Genomic DNA, 21,997 nt, shown 5'->3' on the forward strand with positions numbered 1-21,997 from the left:
AAAACCACCAGTGACGAGGAGTTCGATTCCCCAAGGTAAGTACTTATGCATGAATTAACAACACGACAAATTGACAGCTCCTTAGCAAGTAGTAAGATAGGAGTAATTTTCTTGTGACGGTATTCATTCCATCGTACCTTAACCTGCTTCGACTGCCCAAAGAAAGTAAAGTGAGGCAAAGACGCATGCTTGAGGCTGCTCAATCGCAACGGAAGCACTGACAGCTTCATTTTGTCGGCTGCCGGCATGAACCGCACGCTGGTCAGTTGAAGCTAGGGAGGCGAAACTAATGGACCCCAGGGGCTAGCTTTCCGGAATTCCGACATTCTGCCATGGAAGTGTTTGGTGAGATTATATGACCCGGAACATGTTTTCTTTGACACCTCTTTTCAATCCTTCGGCCTTTCCGCCTTCGTACTCAACCCCAGATGCGCCGCCGTCTCCTGAGATGCCCTCGAGCTTCAATCGCAGCTCCTCATCCTGCTCTGCTATAGTCTTCTTCCTCTTTTCCGACTGTGCATTGGCACTGGCGGGCGATTTCGTTTCCACTGTATCTTTGCGAGCGGTCGTCTTGGAAGTTGCGGTGTGTGGCGAGGCGGTACTGAGACGCGTTGAGAGATTGAGCGCGTTTATTCTACCCGACGCGGCCGACACGCGTCTTGATGTCGGAGTGAGCAATCTCAGCGGCGACTTGGTGATGATTTTCCGTAGCATTTGATACTTGTGGTTGATCCGTCTGGGGATAGCGAAGTTGGTGAGGTCAGAATTCAACAAAGGATGTAGGTGTACATTTTCGTCGTCTTTCGTCACGCTTGTTTCATAGATGGCCCATGCTTCCCCCAGAGGCGGAATAGCTAGCGAGAGACCCCCGATGAAAACGGTCACGTAGATTGAGAACGGGTGAGCCAGCAGTTTACCACAATTTACATGTCATATGGCATGTTCACACCTGACCGTTTTGGGGAGCTCCTCAGGAGATGTATATTTGGATGTCCTCCTGGGTCCTCATGCTCCATCAGTCCAAACAACAGCCATTGTCAGACCGGAGAGATTTCTTATGTAATGCGCTCAGAGGATCACCTAGGCACAAGACTTGTCTCCTTCATTCATCCTCCGTACCACGCAATCAACTTAAATGGACTCTGAAAGTCTAGGCGAAGGGAGTTTTCACGGAAAATGAGTGATACGATATATACAGGGCATGCAGCTTCAAGACTTTGGTGAAGCTCATGAGCTACCTATACGTCGTTGCGTGAAGGGGCAGCCTCTCTTCGCGCCGGTGAAGATCACAAGCCCTTCCGGCGGCTTTACAGTTGAGATCTGCACAGGGATGCGATCCAAAATTTCAGGTCTCTCATCGAAGGGAAACATCGCCTTCTGACAAGAGGAAACATTCAGCTACCTACACCACAATGCAATGCGTGTGACGTAACATATCCGTCCTCGGAGCCGAACATAATCTCTCCTGAGCCTTTAGTTGGAGCACACGGCACCGCAGCAGCAGTGGCTGTGCCGCTCTGCCTTACTAACCGACTCCATCAGGGCTTCTCCGAGACAAGGTTGCACATCCTTCGCGACGACACCGCCAATGACCTAAAAGGCCTGTAAATCATGGCCCATTTTAGAGCCCGAATTTAGGTGCCTAGTCAGCTTCCAGAACAAGACCCCTTATCACAGGGCGCACCGTTTTCCTTGGCTGCAGCGTGTGACAACACCTGAGCTGGGCGTGGCCTCATTTCGAGCTCTGCTCAGCCACTTATGGTTGTTCCTTACGTTGGCGAATATGTTACAATCGCTTGCAGCGGCGAGAAAGGAGGAGCGCATGAGTGCTTTATTTGAGGGTGATACACCCCACGCCGAGGCACGCCCAACACGGAGTCTTTGACTACACAGCATTCACCTCTCAAGTTCGTTCCTCAGTAACAGCTGGAACTGCACCATACTAGCGAAAACCAAAACAACCCAACCAGCAATCGCAACTAAAACACATCGCTCAAAATGACAGCAAAACCCTCCATGCTTGATGTTGACGTGGAACCGCCAACTTATGACAATACCGTCAGCGACTCAAGGGCACAGCTCAGCTGTGGAGAAACACCAACCTTGTTCCTGGATAAAACGACAATCTTCGCCCATACCTCACCACCTCGCGCGCTCTATGAGCTGAGTAACGTTGTGACTGACGCAAAGTCATTGGTGTATGGAGTTCAAAAAGTGGTTTACAGAGTCTCTTCAGAAGCTGGCAGCGACAAAGTGAGAACCAGATTGGACCACATCTACGACTTCACACAGGACCCACTCAAGGGACTCGAAAGTTTCAGTATGCAGCTGAACGATGTCACGGTTATTCAGGGTCAGATGAGCTCTAAGAGAACATATAAGGAAGTCTACCTGATGCCCGGCGTCTCTGGGTGGAAGGTAAAAGATCACTTCAAGGCCGGCGATAGCGCGGTGCACCAGATGAAGCACCAAGATGAGATCCACTGGAAAAACATGAAGGGAGAAGTTGTCGCTATTGAGTCAGTCGCAAAGAGAGACAAGGAAAAGAAACTATTAAGCATGCCCCAGTTGGATGTCATACTCCCTATGGACCACAAGGAGTTGGACCTGTTGGTAACAAGCTGGATGGCGAGGCTCTGGAGGCAGTCAGCTGATGAAACCAAGGACCCCATGACCTGGAAAGACTGTAAGTGTTTTGCTCCCCAGCATTGTCCATCGCTTGGAATTTCTGCACAATCACATACTGATTTCTGCATGCACGCAGTCAAGGAGATTTCCAAGATCGCCCTTAGCAGAAACAAGCTCGGAAACACTTGGGCGTTAGGTGGAGTCTGAGAGTTGTACTTGTAGGGCAGACTGGATAACTAAAGTACTTTGAAGTAGTTGCTTACGTAGCGACGTTAGTGGATAGGCCAGGAGCGGCTAAAGATACCCTTGATTTCGAGCACAGCGACGAAGTAACAGGGAAAGACTTATCATAATGATGGAATGTTTCTAGGAATTTGATATTGAAGGGTGCCTAACTCATCATCCAGAATGATAAACCTCAGGGTAACAACGGATCTTAAGCCTGGATCTTACACCTGATCGTGACTGTTGTCATCCAATCGTCGACTTGGAATCGTTTCTCTCGCACCCGGTTGTAGTTTCAATTCCAGACTTGACAGTTCCTTGCGGACGCCACAATCGGCCTGATAGGCAGAGAGATGAAGTGAGGTCCTGAAGTTATTTAAGGTCTCGTGCAGTGCTTGAGTTCAAATTTACCCAAGTTGTTGCACCTCAAGCGTCGCTTTAAGGCCGGCATGGTTAGCAAGGATCCCGCTCCACATTGGGTGGTAAGGTGAATCAAATAAGGAAACTATGCTAGCTATGATGATATATGGACACGCATCCATAAAGCACGCATCAGTCGGATATCGTATTCCTCACGACGCGCCTAGTCTCCCAGCAAGACCTCAAACAAGAAAGAATCCCTGATGGCAGCCACTAAGCACGTGGCCTGACAGTGCGGGGCAGTGGGAAGTGCTCAATGCAGTTGGTGATCATACGACGACCCGACTGACATTATTTCCGCGGTGATACCGACACACTTTCGGTACCGGGAACTTTGGGACGACAAAGTAACGCCACGAGAGGAGAAAGCACAGTACGTCGTCACTTACCGGGCTTCCGTTCGTCCAGCCTCCAACTACATAAGTGCGTCTCTCCATCTTCAAGCTTCCGCTTCATGTTCCCACCCATCACTTTGACTGCCATAAGTAATAATTCTTTCCGAACAAAACTCGATAGCAACACTTACACCTACCACCATGAGAGCTGCAAGATATTACGGCAAGGAAGATATCAGGATCGAACAGGTTCCAGAGCCACCATGTGGCCCTCATCAGATCAAAGTGAGATTTCCCCAGTGTATCCTCCTAAGTACATAGTCCGCCCGGCATCTACCCCGCGCGGGGAAGATGGAGGGACTGTAACATTACTTTTGGAGTTCAGACTTGACACTGACACGCACTTCACCTTTCCCCAGATTGCCCCGGCATTCGTCGGTATCTGCGGGACTGATCTCCATGAATACCTCGGCGGCCCTAACTTCTGCCCCTCCTCTAGACATCCGGTCACAGGCGACCAGATTCCCGTGACGCTTGGCCATGAATTCTCTGGCATCATCAAGGAGATAGGCTCAGAAGTCAAGCAGGAGCATCTCAAAATCGGCCTCCCTTGCGCCGTGCAGCCTACGATTTACTGCGGTAAGTGTGCTGCTTGCAAGGCCGGTGCCGAGAATGCGTGCCACACAGGCGGATTCATCGGACTGAGCGGCTGGGGTGGCGGCCTGAGCGAGGCGGTGTCGGTGCCCGCGGATCAGGTCTTCCCTTTGCCTGAGGGCATCCCTCTCGAGCTGGGCGCCTTGGTGGAGCCGCTTTCGGTAGCTTGGCATGCCGTCTCTGCCACTACCGTCACGTCAGAGTCCAATGTTTTGGTGATGGGAGGCGGTCCGATCGGGCTGGCCGCTGTATTGTGTTTGAAGGCGAAGGGGGTTTCGAATATCATGGTAGCGGAGATTGCCACCGCCAGGCAAAATTTCGCAAAGGAGTTTGGAGCAGCACACATCATTGATCCCAAGAGCCAAGATGTTATGGAGGAGGTGATGAAGATTACTGGTGGCATTGGCGCTGATGTCACACTTGACTGCGCAGGTGTACCGGCTAGGTGTGTAGTCCGTCCATTTTTCTTGCAGTTCTTTTGCTAACACTTGGAATAGTGTCAAAGCTGCGTGCATGGCCGTCAAGACACGCGGCACGGTCATCAATGTTGCGATCTGGGAGAAGGAAATTCCCTTCAACCCAAATTGGGTAACGTGGAGAGAAAGCTCGTATAAGTCTGTACTTGGATATCAGAAGAAGGATTATCAGGCCGTGATTGAGAACTTGAAAACAGGTAAGGAGTCTCGAATATCCCCTTTACACGAACCACTACTTACTTATAGGTCGTTAGGAGCCCTCAAGCCTGCCTCCATGATCACGAGGAAGATTCCTTTGGAGGATCTTGTAGAACATGGTATCAAGGCGTTGATTACGGATAAGGACAACCAAGTCAAGGTTTTGGTTGATGTTGGTGCTTCTCTATGAGATATGATGACACGGCGTGATGAGCTGAGTCTGTAGGAAGAGCCATCAGACGATCCGCCTTGACATGGGGTAGGCTTCGAAGGAGGGAATTTCAACAATGTATTTTTGCTATGCTTGCACTACGTATTTGTATCGTATGAATCGATGAAAACCAAATCCATCTTATGGGTCCTACTCGAGTCTCTATTTCTTGCAGAAACAGCCACACTTGCCTTCAGCCTCGTTCACACTCTGAAGCACAAAACCAGCTCCGCACTTTCCTTCATGTCAGCACATGTTACGCGACAACTTTACTGTGCATCTTCTCAGGTGAGCAAATCACTTACCTCACGCGGACAAGCCGTCGTGCAAACTCCCTCGATACCTCTGCACGCAGCGTTTGAGAGCTGTCGGGAATGTTAGAAAGTTTGAATCATTTTCCAGGGTACCCATAAGCTTACGTTATTGTTGGCAAAGGCTCTGCAGTAGGACTTCTGGGCAGCTGCCTGACCGACAAGGGCCATGGAAAGAATTACCGAGAGAATAGTAGGTAATTGCATTTTGAACTAAGGTTTCGGGGGGTATGATGCTGTCGAGTATCTGTTAAGGAGAGACGTAATGTGACTTAGAGATGTGAAAAGTATTAAAGTTCTCTAGTTCAGTAATTTGAGAAATTGTACGGCAGACTATAAGAGGCACTCTGCCAAAACACTTTTTTTATATATTAAAGTAGAAATCGTATTTTATAGTCACCCCACTACTTAGGATAGGGTTTAGACTAGTATAGTAACCTATAAATAGGGGTTATAAAGATTTACGGCTTAAAAAATACTTTAATTTTATAATATATTAGACCGTATAGCGGTATATAAAATCGCGTAATATCGTACCCCGATATAAAAAAATTTTCTCTTTATAACTTTATTATAAAAATAACTACTATTTTTTACCTTTTTATAAATAAAAATCACTCTTTACTTAAGTTATTAAACTAATAGCTCGCTTATAGACATTATAATATAGATTTATAATAACTTCTAGTTTTTATATAAGACGTTACTAAACTAATTAACCTTACGATACCTCTTTATAAAGCTATTCCGAAACGACTAATTAATAATAATACTTATATAGGCTCTGCCCTTTTTATATAATAAGAACGTATAAATATATAAGCCTCGATATTAATAAAATCTCTTTTTATAGGTTTAAAAAAGTAAGAACGAAGTATTTAATAAACGAAAAAGGAGCTAAAGTAATTACTAATAATTAATATCTTTATTATATTATATAACATATCCTTTTTTAAGAACGAACTTAATAGTTTCTAAGTAACGACTTATATTAACGTCTAAGTTATTAAGAAGTTTATTAAGAAAGTTTAGTTTAATTACTTTTTAACGTTTACTTTATATTAAGATATAATACGATCTATTATTTTATATTTTATAATAAACTAGTAAATTCTTTGAATAAAATGAATAGTATTTCTAATTAATATAAAAAATCCTTACGATATCTTAGAGTATTATAAAATAGCGTACGAAGTTATAAGTTTAGAGAAATTCCTTTTTAAAGCTACGATCTTATATAAAAAAGATAATTACTAACTTTCTATTATTTCTTAAACTAAAATTAAATCGCTAGTTATTAAACTTTAGTTAGTAAAAAAAAGAAAAAGTCGTATAAAGCTAATTATAACTAAAACTTTAAGCAAAACGACGTATAAAAATGTTCTAAAAACACGGCTTTTAATAAGTATTAATATTAAACTAACGATAAAGATTAAAAAGGAATTATTAGTTAAGTAAAAAAAGAAAATTATTAAAAAAGAGGTAAAGGTTAAGAAAAAAGTTAAAAAAGATAAAAACGATAAGAAAGATAAGATTATAGTAGTTTAATAAGAAAATAAAGTTTATAATAGTAAATAACTTAGTATACTATGAAGATAGAAACGAGTATTCTCGTTAGTAAATAGTTTAAAGTAAACTATAATTATATTTATAATTCCTCTTCGTCCTTAATATCGCTCGTAATTACGAAGCTATTTAATACTCTAAGATTAATTCTAAAGTTTTTAAATTTTTACTTAACTTATATAATACCGCCCTATAGTTTACTAAGTAAAATAACTTCTAGTTAGAGCTTATTATATATATATTACTTTAAACAAATACGAAAATATTAATACGCTTTAAAATAAGGATAATTAGCCTTGCTAAACTTCGTACTTTTAGCTAATATAGTTAAGGAGCCCTTAATAATTAAAGTATAAATCTATAAAGTAGCTTAAAAAAAATATACGTCTAGATTATTATTATTTTAAATAGCGTTTAATAGTTATTAAACTTAGTCTTAGTTAATTAGCTATATAAAGTCTTATATAGTTCGTAACGTAGGTTAATAATATAGTTACTATAGCTAACTAGAAATAACGTAAAAGCGACCTTTTTAATAACGAATTTAATAAGAGTTCTAAATTTATATAAAGTTAATAAAATTAAAACGAATTAGTAATATATACGTAAATAGAAATATAATCTAGTTAGAGAGTATATTTATATAAAATAGCCCTTAGAACTTAAGTAATTAGAAGTATTCTTATAAACGTAAGTATACTTATATATACTAAGATATATATTACTTACTTACTAATATACTAATTTACTTTAATAAAAACGATTCTACTAACTCTTAATCTTAACGTTATAAATACTTTTACTAAAGATTTAGTAATTACGGAATATAATTAAACTTTTTATTATTAAATAGTATTATAAAAAGTAATAATAAATACTAGATATAAGAACGGTTTCTTTCCCTTAGTCTAAATAAACTCGTAATAATATAAATCCCCGTTATTAAATAACAGTAAGATATTATATAAGTATATTCCGGGACGTATAAGTAAAAACCTTTATATAGAACTATATAATAAACTATAAATAAGTATTAATATTAATATAGATCTTAAATCTAAATAGTAAAAGCTTATCGTACGTATCTAAAGACTAAATATAATTTAGTTTAGGAATCGTAAACCTTTTATAATAGTACTTTATCTTACTTAACCGATCGTAAACTTATTATAAAAAGGTTTTATAATATATAAAGTATAGTTTATCTTAGTTAATAATATAAACTTATTAGCGAACCTATATATAAAAATACTCTTTACTATACCCTTTAGTACGGCGAGTAACTTTTAATATATTAAAAAAGAACTCTTTTAATTATTATTATATAATTACGAGCTATTTTAATATTTATTATTACTAAAGCTAATTCTATTAACGATGTATTAATAATCCTATAGCCGTAATTATAAATCCTTTAAACTAGAGTTAAAAAAGGATATTTTTATTGTTTAAGTATTATTAAAAAAATAATTCTTAAATACGAATTAATAGATCCTTAAAAAAGACCGTACGCTTTTCTTATTATAAGTCCTATTTCGTAAGTTAACGTTTAAAAGTTCGCTTTATAATTCTAATATTAGAAACTATAAAAATATATATAATAATTATATTATAGGTCTAATTACTCTCTAACTTTATAATAATTATCGTTCGATATAATAAAAAATTAATACGTAGTTATACTATTCTAAGAAAGTAGTAATATATAAAGTAAGAAACTAAAAAAGAAATTTTAAGTAAGAAGTAAATATTTATATATAATTATAGCGATATATAGGGGTATCCTTTTACTTATAAAGTCTTATAAGTATATATATAGAAATATAGACGCTTATAGGGATCTATAACGTTAAAAAAGATAAAAAGGTATATAACGATAATATATAATAAATAAAAGTTCTATAATTTTACTAAAAACGTTAAACTTTAGGAGGAGCTTTTATATAGTTAGTTATAGCTTTTTATAAGTTAAACTAAGCGCATATACTCTAGCTTATAATTAGTAAGTACCCTATAACTTTATAAGGGCCTTATTACCTAAGTATTAAGCCTAACTATATTATATCCTAATATATACTTATATAAACTCTTATATTATATTATATAAAAATATTAAATTAATTACTCCTTACTTAGAGTTTATATAAGTTAGTAACGCTCTTTATAATCCTATATACTATTATATATACCCTCTTCGTTATCTTTAGCTTACTTAGCTACTTATTTAAGGGCTTTTATTATTATATAGAAGTATATAGCGAGGATAATACCTAGAGACTTAAGTAGAGCGTTAATACGGACTTTATTACGGCCCTTATAATTACGACCGCGCTTAATAACCTTAGTAAGTATATTATAAGCTAATACGAACCGTTAGTAAACTATAAATAAATATAAAGTAATATAGGGTAACGTATAAATAGTAATAGGAGGTATAACGAGCGTATACTCGTATATAATAAATATATAATTATAACTAAAATAGCCCTTATTTATAAAAGTAATATAATTAGTAAAAATACTTTTACTAGCTTTATAATAAGCGCACGACTCGGTACTAGTCTTAGTATCGCTATATACGGTCGTTTAGATAGTATTAATAACCTAAGTATAAGTTATAGTAATATCCGGGGGTATATAATAGCTATTTTTAGTAATTTTAGGGTTAAGCTTAATTTAACGCTAGGGCTAGATTATATAAGTTAGTATAGTGATATTAAATAATTTAGGGTAGTATATACTAACCTATATAATACTAAGGTTATAGATTTAGTAAAAAGTCTTTAAAAAAGAAGATAAAGAGCTTATAAATAATATAAGAATCCGTATAATAAAGAAGCTATTATATAGAGGTATACGTATTAATAAGGAGATAAGAGGTTATTTTATAGGATATAAGGTCGTTAGGGTACTACGTAGGTTAGTATATAGGGACTATTAGGAGCTATATACCCTTAATACGGGCTAGAACGCTATATTAAGCGCTTATTATAAGTATTATATAGCGTACGCGATTATTAAAAAAGGGAGTGTCCTATACGAAATTATTAGTATATATATATAAATAGTTAATACTAAAAAAAAAAGTAAATAAAAAGAATTAAATTATAAATAAGTATATACGCGTAATTATACTTATAATTGCGCGTATATTAGCTTAAGAAGAAGTATAATTACTAATTAGTAAAAATTACACTAGCAATTGCGCATAAAATTACCTAATTATACCTAATTAATATTTCTAATTAGTAAATTACGAATATTATACTTATAATTGCGTATATAATTAGGTAATAGTAATAAAAGTAAAGTAAAAAAGGGTATAAAGTATAATAAAGCGAAATATAATCGTTAATAAGTAACTATAGGGGCGTAAGTAAATTACTTATTTTACTTAAGGAATATTAAGTTAGTTAAGAAGAAAGGGAAATTAATTAGTAATAGAAATTAGTAAAGAGGATATGCCCCCTAGCTACCCTACTTTCGCTAAGTAGTATAACTACCCTTATATAACTACTACTACTTATAGTTATAAATAATTCCTTATAGTAATATATAGGATTTATTATAATATTTATTTATATATATAAGAAAGTCGCGCTATTAATACCTAAAATTTACGGTGGCCGTAGGTTTATTAGAAAGAACGGTTTTGGCAGAGTGCCTCTTGTAGTCTGCCGTAAATTGGGCCGTATTTATAGAAGTCCGTGCTAAATTCGAATTATAGTCGGCACAAACTCTGGTGAGTTGGTGCGTCAGCGGCTGCAGCGTATGAGGAAGTTCGATATAGATTGCATTCTCGAACCTTGAACGGCATTCTACTCAAGTATCAGGGGCTGAACCCAAGAGTTTCCGGCTTTTAGAGTTTGTAAAGGGGTGCGCCGAAGAAGCGAGTGGAACCACTAAACCCCTAAATATTTGTCAAGTTGATGACCTGAACGTGCCCTGCTCCTGACGCGACTCAGGAGCAGCGCGTGACTTCAGGTTTCCCCCTAGGTTTTGGCGCAGTCAAGAGCTCCTCAAGTGCTTCCACGAACATAACCCGAATTTGAACTGTTGCCTCATTGATGAGCTATCAAACTGATGTTTTCCGCCCCTTGATGTTGAAGATGCGATGTAAAGTAATAGAAAACTGAGGCAACTCCATCTGTCCGAACTGGAGAGCATTGGCTTACGTGACTTGCATATCACTCTTCTACAATTCTTCTTCCACAATTCTCACAAATAAAGAGGAAGGGTGACAACATAGCGGTCCGATAATGCTACGGGTTACAGCCCATGAAGACCAGTGTTCCTACTGTCTATCGTCCATGTGTTCAACAGATCATCAGAAAGAGCTGAAACAAAGAACTCTCGCCAGAGAATGTCATCTTCATCTCTGTCTCATTCACTAGAGGGGCTAATATCTCGATGCCGAGGTCTGTGGACAACAAACCTTGTGATGAGGATTTGTCCGAGGAAACAAGTTCTTTGCGCGATATGCACCCCATAGTATCTCCGATGACAGTCGAGCGCCCATTTGTAGGAATACGCTATCATTGTTTGCTCCCACCGCAGTGGATAGGATCCTTATGTCCAACATATTTGCGGAAAAAGATGAAAAAATATTGAATGGCCGTTGTCACATCATTCCATTCCGCTTCAAATTCTTCTTGTTCCGGCCTGACACATCTCTTTTGCTGTTTTTGACAATCCTCGAGGGCAGTGCACCAGTCTTTAAGTTAGTCTAAGAAGATCGTAAATACGCCTCAAAAACGATACCCAATACTGAACTCCCGCCAAATCGCCCTGCAATGACGTAATCCGCCGTGATGAAGTGGGTTTAGAAAGTCGTCGACTACGCGCAAGTCCAGGCCGACATCTCTACAGGGCACCCAGCACAATTCAACACGTCGTTCCACTTCGCTAATGACGTCCCCGATCTGCGAAACTTATCCAACTCGCCATACCCATATGAAAGACGATTAACACTTATCCTCCAATCGCGCGACCTGTCGCCTTCCGCAGTACAGCAAATCTCACTCACCATTCACAAACACGACTCTTGCTCCAAGGATGAAATGCTTCATTTCAGATCGGCCGTGTTAACCTAACACTCGCGGAAGATTTGGCCGACGAGATAGCTCCCGCTTTCTCTCATCTCCGTTTCTTGCCTGAAGGCTGATTCGTCCGCCTTGATGACTGTTCGCCCAAAGATGGAGCCCAAATCATTCCAGGCAGAAAGTCCTTACATACTATCGACGAGATTATTCTTCGCATTGTCACCTCCGGCCGTTGTCAAGCTGCCCTCGAGATATGCGTAAAAAGTCAGAGGCCGGTCGAGCTTTTCTTCTTGCCTTTCGATATACGAATGGCAGCTGAGCGCGAGTACCGGGTTGTCTGCCGACCAAAAGACTGTTGGATCACGGCAACCAGTCAGTATCATTGACACAGGCTATGGAAGTTTTCCAAACGCTCTGGCCCCGAACAATACCAGCATATCGAGATCATTTATGAAGGATCACGGATCATCAGAGATTCCATCATAGAAATATTGGAACTAACAGATCCCATGGACAGTCTACTTAAAGACCAGTGATTGTCATTTGATGTTCTTTATGATGAGACTACTCGGAGAATTGAATTGGTTAAGCTTAACTCATTTGGAAGCAGAAGTCCGTGTGGATATTGCCTATTTCAATGGGTTCGCGATGGGAAGATTCTCTATGGTGAGCCCGACAAGGATGTTGTCGAGTTCTGAATTACACAATGATGGTGAAATACTTAGTTCAACATGAATCGTCTCAACGGAAGGTGACTTGGATTAAATATGAGGCGGTTTAGATACCCACGAGACATTTCTCAACTTAAATCTCACATAGTATCCATACTCATGACATGGGATATCGCTGTTGTACAAGTTTCATCCTATATCTACGATAGAAAGAATTAGGACCTCACCTGGGGCGATAGTTACGGTCTCCAGGTTTTGTATTTCTAGCAGTACAACAAATCAAGGATCGTTGTTTGATCGAAGTACTGAGCCACAATCGTGTCTCAAGAAGCTGGGAGATTTGTACCAAAAGATACCCGTCGAACGTGAGAAGTTGTCTAGGGAAGTGGTCGACTCGCTGAGAAGCCTCGCAATCATCGTCAATTTTTTAGAGAATGCGACCAAGGCTATCCCCATGCCTTCTCTTTCTCGCAGGACCAAATGTTCATTATATACCTTAGGCCCAGGAACTTGAAGCTGAAACCACCGAACTCAAGAAGGATCTCGACCTGAGCGAATTTGCCGTCCCCATTAGCAAGCTTAAAGAGCGAGGCAAGACAGAAGGGGCTTTGAAGTGTCTCGACGAATTTCTTGTTGCTAAGGCCGGTGCTAATATGAGCGACCTATACAGTGATATGTGGGATGACTGCGGGTCCTACTTTGGCGAGCAGCATGAAGACGCCAAGGTCAAAGGGAAGATGGATTGAATACCTCTACAAATCGAAGCGCCCAAGACTAGGGAGGAGGCTATTGAGCTCCGCAAAATTTAGGCAAAGGAGAACGCCAAAGACCCGACTGAGCCTACGAAGCTCTACGATATCATTCAGAGCAACAAGGATGCTGCTGAACTAGACAAAACCGTATTCTATCTCTCGATTCAAGACGACTCGCTTGCGTTTGAAACCTTCACGAAGCTCTTTGAGGACTCCAAACCCCGGAAGCGGATCATATGGGAAGATTTAGAGTACTTGTTGGAATGAATCGGGTTCTCGTCGAGGTCTATATACGGGATCTGTACTTCCTTCATTGCAGACGAGGCAACTGCAGAGCTGCCGCTTACTATCAAACACCCCTACAAGTCGGAAGTCTCTGGTCGAACGCCTGTAATACTTGCCCGGAGATTGCTAAAGGCTTACGGGTGGAATGCGAGCGCATTTCAGTTGGTTTGATGGATAAGTGGCTCTTTAGGTATCATTATATTACAGATTGAACTATCTCAGAATACATTCGACAAGTCAACTTCGGTTAGGAGTCGTAAAACATCGTGAAAATAGAGTTGCGTCTTCTCTATAGCTTTGTGAATGTTTAGCAGCTGTTCCTTCGGTATGTCGCGTATCACGATGGTTTAGGGTTCTCTTTCATTCCATGCGTAACCCCGCTGCTTTTGGATCAGCTTCGCCTAGGTTGTAACTACAATACTCTCAGCTGTTTGTAAGCCCATGGTATTCGACACTGCTCAGCTTGAATGATACGTCGTGGCCCTAGTCCCATAGTGTGTCAGGGAGACTCGTGACGGGCCAGGTGATAGCTATGCTCGCATCCGCAGAACTTCGTATCAACTTGGTGTAAGATGTCACCATGTCATTTTGCAGTGGTTACGTGTGGGGCTTGCTACGTCAACGCCACATAAGTTGATCTATGTTTCAAACAGTATCACTCGACACCAGCATGAATCAACAACCAAACCGGGTTCTCTGCAAACCCTGGCCTTGGTAATCCTACTCCCGTGTGTTGACTTCCGCTGTCAGGCAATCTCCCCATTCCCCGGCCAAAATCATCTGTCCCACCATTGATGTAGCACAAGGTGTCAAGAACCTACTCGATTCGACACCCATCATGTCCTCAATCAACTTGACGAAGCTGGCTGGGGTGACTGACGCCGCGGCTGAAGATAATAACTTCAACTAGCCCTGCACATCGCGGGTACTGAGCCAACCTCACTACGCTCCCAAAGTTGACCTTTGTGTCCGATCAAGGTACTCGAGAAACCGTTCGCCGATGGTCATGAGCGTGAGAAGCCCAACACTGCATCAGGCACAGAAGCCGACACCCAACCTCAAGTCACTTGCAACATGACCGGGCTGCGTCTCCTATCCAAGCACATACGACCATACCCATTGGAAAATTCGGGATCCCGTCCGCTCTCCCATAGACAAGCCAATGAGGGCCGGATTAGTAGTTGAGTCGGTGACGATCAGCGAATACCTGGTGTTGTATGTTTTTGGATTTTGTCCCACTGGTTTCTTTGTATGGCGCTTATTTACCTGCCCACCTTAGCCCGCGATTGCAAGTGTTTGAATGGGCGACACATGGTTTATTGGTTTTAATTATCCGTATAGATAAGAGATTTGTTTGCCCTTAGTTCCTGGAGAAGGAGGTAAAAGCGCATGAAAGTGATAGTGGATCCCATAGTAACCACAATCGACTGACGGAGTCACCGTGCATTCTATTTTTCGCCTATTCCAGCTAGTTTGGGAAAGAGGGTTCCGATGACTGCACACTTTCGAGTTAGAGTTCAAATCTTTCCGATTCCTGTTAAGACGGACGTTTTCTTGTCTGTTTCCATCTCTAATGGATGTGTTTGTGAAGCCTTTAGACTTGAAGAGCCCTTTTCAACATAGCACCGCTCATCAAAAGAAGCATAACACACAAGACCCAGTTAACGGTATATTCAGTCTCGATCCCAAAGGTACCCTAAACACATGTGCTTGTAGCTAACATATCCAGTAACACATATTCACGCATCATGAAGCCATCAGTCGTCTTCTCAGTTCTGGTCTTGGCTCTGGCCAGTCAAGCTTGTGATACGTACAAGTACTTTCACTGCACCAACGCTGATGGAACACCAAATAGCGACGCCACGCTTGCCGTATGTGGTAACGACCCATATGTTTACGACAACGGATATGCCGTGTGTAACGACTACGATAACTACTTCTAGGTCGTCAAAGCCATCAACAATTGTGATTTTAGAAAAGCATGCAACAAGAATGGCGCACCTGGAGACTCTAGTTGTAGAGCCAAGGTTGGAGTTCTCAAGGCATAGGATGGTACTCGGTCCTCCATCCCAAGATGGCGCTTGAGCTCCATGGTAGTGCAGCCAAGAACCACAGCCTAATTTCCAAGAGCCCTCGAGATATGCAGCTTTATGATCCTCATTTTTACCCAATTGTTCTTGAGAAATTGACGAGGAACTCATACGGTGTGAATGAACATGGGTTTCATACTTTGTTTCCAATGTTTTCTTCGTAAGATTTGTCAAGCGTTCCTCATTCACTTAGACGCGATTTTGTTCATTCATTAAGTCGAATTGCAATTGGTTACTAGAAGAAAGTTACATTCGAAATAATGCATATTCACATGTTTCATTGCTAGACACACTCCGCATTGTGCATCCCTCTCCGCAGGAGATGGCTGCCCAAAGAATTTAAGACTGAAAGGATTTTGTCTCTGCTTCTATCTCTAACTGCCTCAAAGAATCATTCAAGTTCTCTTCCGTGTCATGATAATGATGGTGATGATGATGGTGATGGTGGTGATAATGATGGTGGTGGTGTACAACTTGTTGTGGTGGTCCTACATCTATAGAAGGACCCGTCGGCTGACTTGGCAGGTTGCCATCAGAGAAGGCGTAGAGGTACTGAGATGGGGATATCCTTGAGCAGATTGGATCTGGTAAGAGAGCTGGGGTCTCCAAAGTGATATCTGGAACCGAGAACGATGTCTCTAAGTTGCGCACTGTAGAAGACTGATTTGTTTGCGGTATTTCTGTATCAAATTTGTTCGATTTCCATTCTTTAGGAGTGCTGTTGTGACTGTTTGAGGCGGGTTCCCTCAGAGACTGGTGCAGCGGCTCGGATAGGTGGCCAAGATCCAAGCTTGGCGGAAGATTTGAGCTGAGTTGGGACTGGTGTAGGATTGAATTGTAAGACACTGCATCGCCGACGAAGCGAAAGTCGTCCGTATCTAGCCCGGTGCTCATTTCCACCATAGATGCGACTATACCATTGATATCGATGACGTTTCTGATGTCGGCATCAGCTTCAGTTGCTACTAGGAGCGAGTTTAAGGAGGGTTCGGGTGCATCAAATGCCGTGGCATCGCCACGCTTCCTCGTGGCAGGCGACCGTGGGGAGGGTGTTCCTGTAGTCAGAGGCCTTTTGGATGTTTTTGAAAGTGCTCGCCATCTGTTACGACAGGTGAGAGGTGGCCGGCCTGGCAGCTTTGCCGATAAAGCAGACCACCGGTGACCCAGCGTTCGAACACCTTCTCGTAGAACTTCGTCTTCTTGTGGCGACCATCCACTAAGGCGGTCTTTGACTTTTGGACTCAAGATATCCATGTATCTTTTCGAACATTGGTCATCCTTCCTCCCAGGTATCAGGAGGGCTTCGCAAGCAAAGAGACCGGTATCAGTGAGTGAGATAATACATGGGTATCACAGGATTCTAGCATACCGATGTCGTGCCATGCAGGGCCCATTCGAGCATAAGCCGACAAGAGGATCTGATCTTCTTCTGCTGTCCACCGACCCTTTTTGATGGACGGATCAAGAGAATGAAACCATCGCTTCCGACAGTCCTTGTGGTCTGTCAGCCCTCATAGCCATATTGCCTCTGGAAGGTGGAGTGGGTTTAACCTTGGCAGTGCGGTCTTGGAGTGCAGCGGCAATATCTTTCCAATGCCCCTGGGGACCTCGTGCGTCTCCGTAGCGAGCAACGAGCGTCTTCAATGTCACATCTTCTTCAGGGGTCCAAATCTTGCGTGGCCGTGTGGTGGAGTTGGCACGCGGGGAGCATGGCGAGGAATCTTCTACCGACATGAAAGCGATAGAAGAGATCTAATTTGTTGTTGGCGGTAACGGATTCTTTCTGAGCCAGCGAGTCGCGTTAAGCGTAGTAGTGATACTCCATGTAAAAGCCTGCTTCAGGTACAGGGTGGAGGAAGGATATCTCTGCACTACTCACCGCTGACCTCATTCGAGACCTGCCCATTTGCTCCCCGCAAAATCTGTGCATGGTAAGGCTCCAAGTTTCCCCGCATTCGAGGTGGGGGTTAGTGCAGTCGACGCAGGAGCCTCTGACCCGGGCCGGGTCACAGCGTTGCGCTACCGGGTTCCGGGCCCGTATATTTCCAACTGCGGGATGACTCCGGCGGCTCCTACTTGGTGTACGAATCCGAGGTTCCTCGAGTGTTGAGCCACGGTTGGTGGATGAAACTCCAAAATTACCTCACTATTCTGTCTGCGCTTGACTACAAAGTGCATGATGAAGAGTGAAGGTGGGAAGGGAAATTCAATTTGGGTATATCCTCTGAAGCATATGGCTCTCCATACTATGAGGGGTGAAGACCCGTGAAATTGCATCTTTATTGCATCCGTTCGCGACATGTCGTCATCTGGTGTGTTCTTCCGAGCAACTCGTCCTGGGCGTAAGAACTAGGCATTCAACCGAAGTTCCGTTTGTGTGGTTTCTGCCAAGCGTGGTGAGGCGTCATACTGAGGCACAGCCACGTCCATTGCTTCAGCTTCTGCATCCGGATATCTTGATGCTGGTAGATTAAGAACATTGCTGATGGGACGTGTATCATGATAGGTGGTGAGGCTTAAGGGAGAAGATCTGAAAAATCGGGAGTAGCATTACTATCAATGAGGAAATCGAACAAAGTTCTGCTTCATTTTATCCGCACACCTTGAATGACGAGAGCCTACAACGTTGTGTTGCTTAGGTACATGCAGTGATCTTTGTCTTCGCTACATGTACGATGCTGAACCCAATTGAAAGGTGAGTCCAAACAATATCGTTTTACCGCTGCTCTTTCCGATGGCGTATATCGAATGTCTCTCACCAAAGTTGGAAAGGGCCAGCTGTTGTCGGTTGTCTCCGAGTCTTACGCCAAGGTAGCAGTCCATGGCAGACAACCTCCTTGAGCCATGAGGTGTCACATTGAGCCTAAGGTACGTCCTTGCATGCGACTTCTGTGCCAGACCAGAGAGGCTTCGGATGCCCGTTTCCAGCCTACTGCCCACAAACCGCATCAATCCCGCTTGCCTTCCTAACGGTTACGTACCTGAAGAGGCCAGGATGGAAATCCTACGAAGGTGTGCGGGCCAATGACAAGGCGTGAATCTTTCCTGTGATGATTGCAGGGGGGCCTTGAGCTAACTGTATCTGACGGATGTGCCTCATGAGAGGCGCTGCCTTGCTGGGATGCTGCAGAAAAGTGGACGTTTGTTGGTTCGAGTGGGCGTGAGAATAGGGCTAGTTTCTATCAATTTGACGCCCCAAAACCTCAGAAGCCAAGAAGGAAAGAGGCGGTTTGCTCTGCTTGACATTGCTCATACCAAGTATTTAAGTGTTACAACGTCCGTCACGTTTGCGCTGAAATCCTGGATTCGATCAGCTTCTTGACCTTACCTTTTCTATTCCAATTGAACGTCGCTTGGTAGAATTCGATTCTAGTACAGAATCTCCGCAACTTCACCATGGGGACCAGTGGCTTTGTCTTCAAGCATGTCTTCTCCCTTTTGTTCAATATTCTCTTCCACCTTTACCAGGCTTTTTATATGTACATGCCTTGGAACGAGTCCTCAATGTCCAATGAAAATGGCACAGCCTTCTCAAACTCCTTCAGCGACATTGAAATAGCAAAGGCTGTTTTTGATACGGCTTATGGGACTGTATTGAGGCGAGAAGCGAAGGACATCCAATGGATGGACCTATACAAGTATGCTAGTACGCGCGATGTGATTGAAGTAAGTCTATCCCACATGCCGACTCAAAAAAACTCGGCAACTTCAGATAGAAGGTAAATATACATTTCGTCTTGTACCTGTGACTTACCACGACTGAAACTTCCAGATCCGGTTGCAAGAAGCCGGGTGGGAAGACGCCGGCGACAAATTGCAGCTAGCTTTCAATAAGTTTCATGACGAGATGGAGCCCCTCAACGAGACGCAGGCGACATGGGCCAAAATCGTCGAGGCGACCAATTTTACCTATGTTACATCCAAGTTCAAGCCATTTCTCGACGCATCGTTGGACACAGAAGAGGAGCGGGAACATGCTCGGATGGCGCTGTGCAAGATTTTCGGCGTTCGGGGTACTTTTAAGGTGACGCAAGAAACAAAAAAGATGTATGAGTCCAGGCGGGCCGTGATACAAAACGCCGAAGTAAGTTATCTATGTTCCTAGCGCCAAAGAGCTTAAGTGTCTCGTTGACGTTGCGAGAATGAATGCTGATTTATTGACGAAGGCCGCCTGGCTCAACGCGGACCGAAAAACCCTCATCGAATTCGTCAGCAGGTTGGCGGTTCTGATTGACGATGAAGACGAAGATGAAAGATGGGCGGACTTGCACAAGATGGCAGGGACGGATGAGAATCTGAAAGAAGCGCTTGATGACCATCGTGATACGGTAAGAGACGAGCTTTGAATCGGGCGATGCCTGACCCAGATTGAAGGTTTCTGAATCTGGATACCGAACTACCATATCTTCAAGGCTTGAAGCAACTGTACATGTACCTTAACACTAGTTGGTCGAATTGACGTAGCAGAATGTGGGACACCGCACTCGTCGAAACCTACTTAGTCGCACTCAGCGTACCCTTCAAATCATTGACACATTCCTCTATGTTCAGCCACTTCAAACAAAGGAAACTCGGGCAGGGCATGTGTACGAGCTGGTGCTAGGTGATTTTGGCCCATAATCCCACGCGATGACGAGGATAAGCTACGCAGAGCTTGGTTGAAAATTATGTAGTATAAAAGGCTACTAGAGAGGTAAGGTAGACCCAAAGAATATTCTTTCGTAATATTGCAAAATGACATGACCTGGCGAAGTGCCGTTTTCCCTCGATAATCCGGTAGTTGAAGAAGCAGAATCTTAAGTCGTAACATAATGGTTGTAGTCGCTGATCACAACCGGCAGCCTGAAATGGCAAGTTGGGGGGAATCTACCACATCATCACACTCGCGAGCAAGAATCCAACAATGAATGCTGCCCTTGAGTTACCTCCCAATCTAGGCGCCGCGTTCTCGTCCGTCTCGACAGCCACACCGGCGCTGTTGGTCTTTGTTGATCCGGATGAACCTGAGGTGGAGGCGCCCGGTGTGTAGTCTGCTGCAATACCATCGATGGGGTGAGCGTAGGCTTGTGCGGGCGTTGTTGTCGCGACCCAGGCGATGGTGGTGGAGAGTTCCTCAGGGTTGTAGACGGTGACGGTAGCGGTCTGGCTGAGGTCGAAGTTGCTGTAACATGTGCCGCCGTAAGCCGGGCGATCGGCGTCGGCGGTCTTGGCGGGTGCAGCGAAGGTGAAGCCACTGTTAGGTAGAATTGGTATCTTGGACATAATCTTGGCTATTCTTGGCTCAGATCATGGGGCTAAGAGAACTTACGAAGCGCAGCAGGCAATGTATCCGCTTGACCAGGTGCTGCTCTCTGTGCTGTATCCGCTCGGGCAAACAAGAGGGCTCATGAAGGGTGCGATGGAGCTGGAGGCGGAGAGGGCGGATGAGTAGCCGTTAACCCATTGCGTGGGGTGGCAGGATGAGAGGGTCGAGTTGGGTAGAGGTACGGGCTCGTTAATCCAGATCTTCTCGAGGGCGCCGACCAACATGGTCAAGTGGTTCTCGGTACATTCTGCGGGCGGCGTGAAGGTCGTCGTGAGTGCCACCGTCGCGACGGGCACGGGAGTGCCGGTCGGTGCGGTGGTGACGGCAGGGGCGGCTACTTCGGCGGTTCGGACGGCCATTATGATGGACTTGATATAGATTTACAGAGGTAGTTATAGCTGTAAATTAGGTATAAAGAGCGGACGTTGAATAACGATTATGATAATCAACTGAATCGATGTTTGCTGATCTTAAACTTTACGAATAAGTCTAAGTTAAAAGAGTGGAAGGGGTGGGAAAGTTGTTGATCAAAAGAATGTGGTGGCCGGAAACTCGCAAAGAAGACACTACGCGCGCAACGGGGAGGGAAGAGAGAAACGGAGGCAAATGGACCACTGGCGCAATGGTAAACACCCAGGAGTTTTATCGAAATTCTCGATGGGACTGCACAATGCAACCTCCCACGCGGTAAGTGGGTTCGCATGGCAAACAAATCAGGAGTTTTTGTCGAAATTCTTGGTTGCCAAACTGCGACCCTCCACCCGACCCAAGTGGGTTCGGGAAAGGGGCGCAGACTCGTCTGGCCGGCCCAGGCCAGACCTCTCGCAG

At 43.1% G+C, this 21,997-nt stretch overlaps 9 protein-coding genes across 9 annotated transcripts; 5 read left to right on the top strand and 4 right to left on the bottom strand.

Annotated features, from left to right (window-relative positions):
- Positions 1–351: 351 nt before the first annotated feature.
- On the bottom strand, positions 352–714 carry CLUP02_15572 (uncharacterized protein; the record flags this gene model as incomplete). The annotated part of the gene is made up of 1 exon (XM_049294496.1): positions 352–714. The coding sequence occupies one exon, from the start codon at positions 712–714 to the stop codon at positions 352–354; it is 363 nt and encodes a 120-aa protein (XP_049151642.1).
- A 348-nt stretch (positions 715–1,062) lies between these two features.
- On the top strand, positions 1,063–1,923 carry CLUP02_15573 (uncharacterized protein; the record flags this gene model as incomplete). Its single annotated transcript, XM_049294497.1, has 5 exons — positions 1,063–1,115; positions 1,199–1,252; positions 1,329–1,604; positions 1,678–1,826; positions 1,862–1,923. The coding sequence occupies 5 exons, from the start codon at positions 1,063–1,065 to the stop codon at positions 1,921–1,923; spliced, it is 594 nt and encodes a 197-aa protein (XP_049151643.1).
- Positions 1,924–1,998: 75 nt separating this feature from the next.
- CLUP02_15574 (uncharacterized protein) lies at positions 1,999–5,189 on the top strand (the record flags this gene model as incomplete). The annotated part of the gene is made up of 12 exons (XM_049294498.1): positions 1,999–2,686; positions 2,765–2,829; positions 3,168–3,211; positions 3,254–3,340; positions 3,400–3,439; positions 3,517–3,538; positions 3,622–3,729; positions 3,790–3,893; positions 4,028–4,707; positions 4,760–4,935; positions 4,993–5,108; positions 5,163–5,189. 12 exons carry the CDS (start codon positions 1,999–2,001, stop codon positions 5,187–5,189), a joined length of 2,157 nt encoding a protein of 718 aa, XP_049151644.1.
- Positions 5,190–5,309: 120 nt separating this feature from the next.
- On the bottom strand, positions 5,310–5,665 carry CLUP02_15575 (uncharacterized protein; the record flags this gene model as incomplete). The annotated part of the gene is made up of 3 exons (XM_049294499.1): positions 5,310–5,381; positions 5,453–5,512; positions 5,567–5,665. The coding sequence occupies 3 exons, from the start codon at positions 5,663–5,665 to the stop codon at positions 5,310–5,312; spliced, it is 231 nt and encodes a 76-aa protein (XP_049151645.1).
- Positions 5,666–12,896: 7,231 nt separating this feature from the next.
- CLUP02_15576 (uncharacterized protein) lies at positions 12,897–13,756 on the top strand (the record flags this gene model as incomplete). The annotated part of the gene is made up of 3 exons (XM_049294500.1): positions 12,897–12,917; positions 13,238–13,462; positions 13,547–13,756. 3 exons carry the CDS (start codon positions 12,897–12,899, stop codon positions 13,754–13,756), a joined length of 456 nt encoding a protein of 151 aa, XP_049151646.1.
- Positions 13,757–15,613: 1,857 nt separating this feature from the next.
- CLUP02_15577 (uncharacterized protein) lies at positions 15,614–15,859 on the top strand (the record flags this gene model as incomplete). The annotated part of the gene is made up of 1 exon (XM_049294501.1): positions 15,614–15,859. The coding sequence occupies one exon, from the start codon at positions 15,614–15,616 to the stop codon at positions 15,857–15,859; it is 246 nt and encodes an 81-aa protein (XP_049151647.1).
- Positions 15,860–16,203: 344 nt separating this feature from the next.
- Positions 16,204–19,117, bottom strand: CLUP02_15578 (uncharacterized protein; the record flags this gene model as incomplete). The annotated part of the gene is made up of 9 exons (XM_049294502.1): positions 16,204–17,165; positions 17,234–17,357; positions 17,416–17,616; positions 17,744–17,855; positions 17,915–18,173; positions 18,227–18,346; positions 18,549–18,796; positions 18,873–18,988; positions 19,067–19,117. The coding sequence occupies 9 exons, from the start codon at positions 19,115–19,117 to the stop codon at positions 16,204–16,206; spliced, it is 2,193 nt and encodes a 730-aa protein (XP_049151648.1).
- A 143-nt stretch (positions 19,118–19,260) lies between these two features.
- On the top strand, positions 19,261–20,210 carry CLUP02_15579 (uncharacterized protein; the record flags this gene model as incomplete). Its single annotated transcript, XM_049294503.1, has 3 exons — positions 19,261–19,530; positions 19,637–19,948; positions 20,031–20,210. 3 exons carry the CDS (start codon positions 19,261–19,263, stop codon positions 20,208–20,210), a joined length of 762 nt encoding a protein of 253 aa, XP_049151649.1.
- Positions 20,211–20,730: 520 nt separating this feature from the next.
- On the bottom strand, positions 20,731–21,528 carry CLUP02_15580 (uncharacterized protein; the record flags this gene model as incomplete). The annotated part of the gene is made up of 2 exons (XM_049294504.1): positions 20,731–21,097; positions 21,173–21,528. The coding sequence occupies 2 exons, from the start codon at positions 21,526–21,528 to the stop codon at positions 20,731–20,733; spliced, it is 723 nt and encodes a 240-aa protein (XP_049151650.1).
- Positions 21,529–21,997: the final 469 nt, after the last annotated feature.

This window comes from Colletotrichum lupini, chromosome 8 (genome assembly GCF_023278565.1).
Source record: "Colletotrichum lupini chromosome 8, complete sequence".
In the NCBI taxonomy this organism is placed as follows: Eukaryota; Fungi; Ascomycota; class Sordariomycetes; order Glomerellales; family Glomerellaceae; genus Colletotrichum; species Colletotrichum lupini.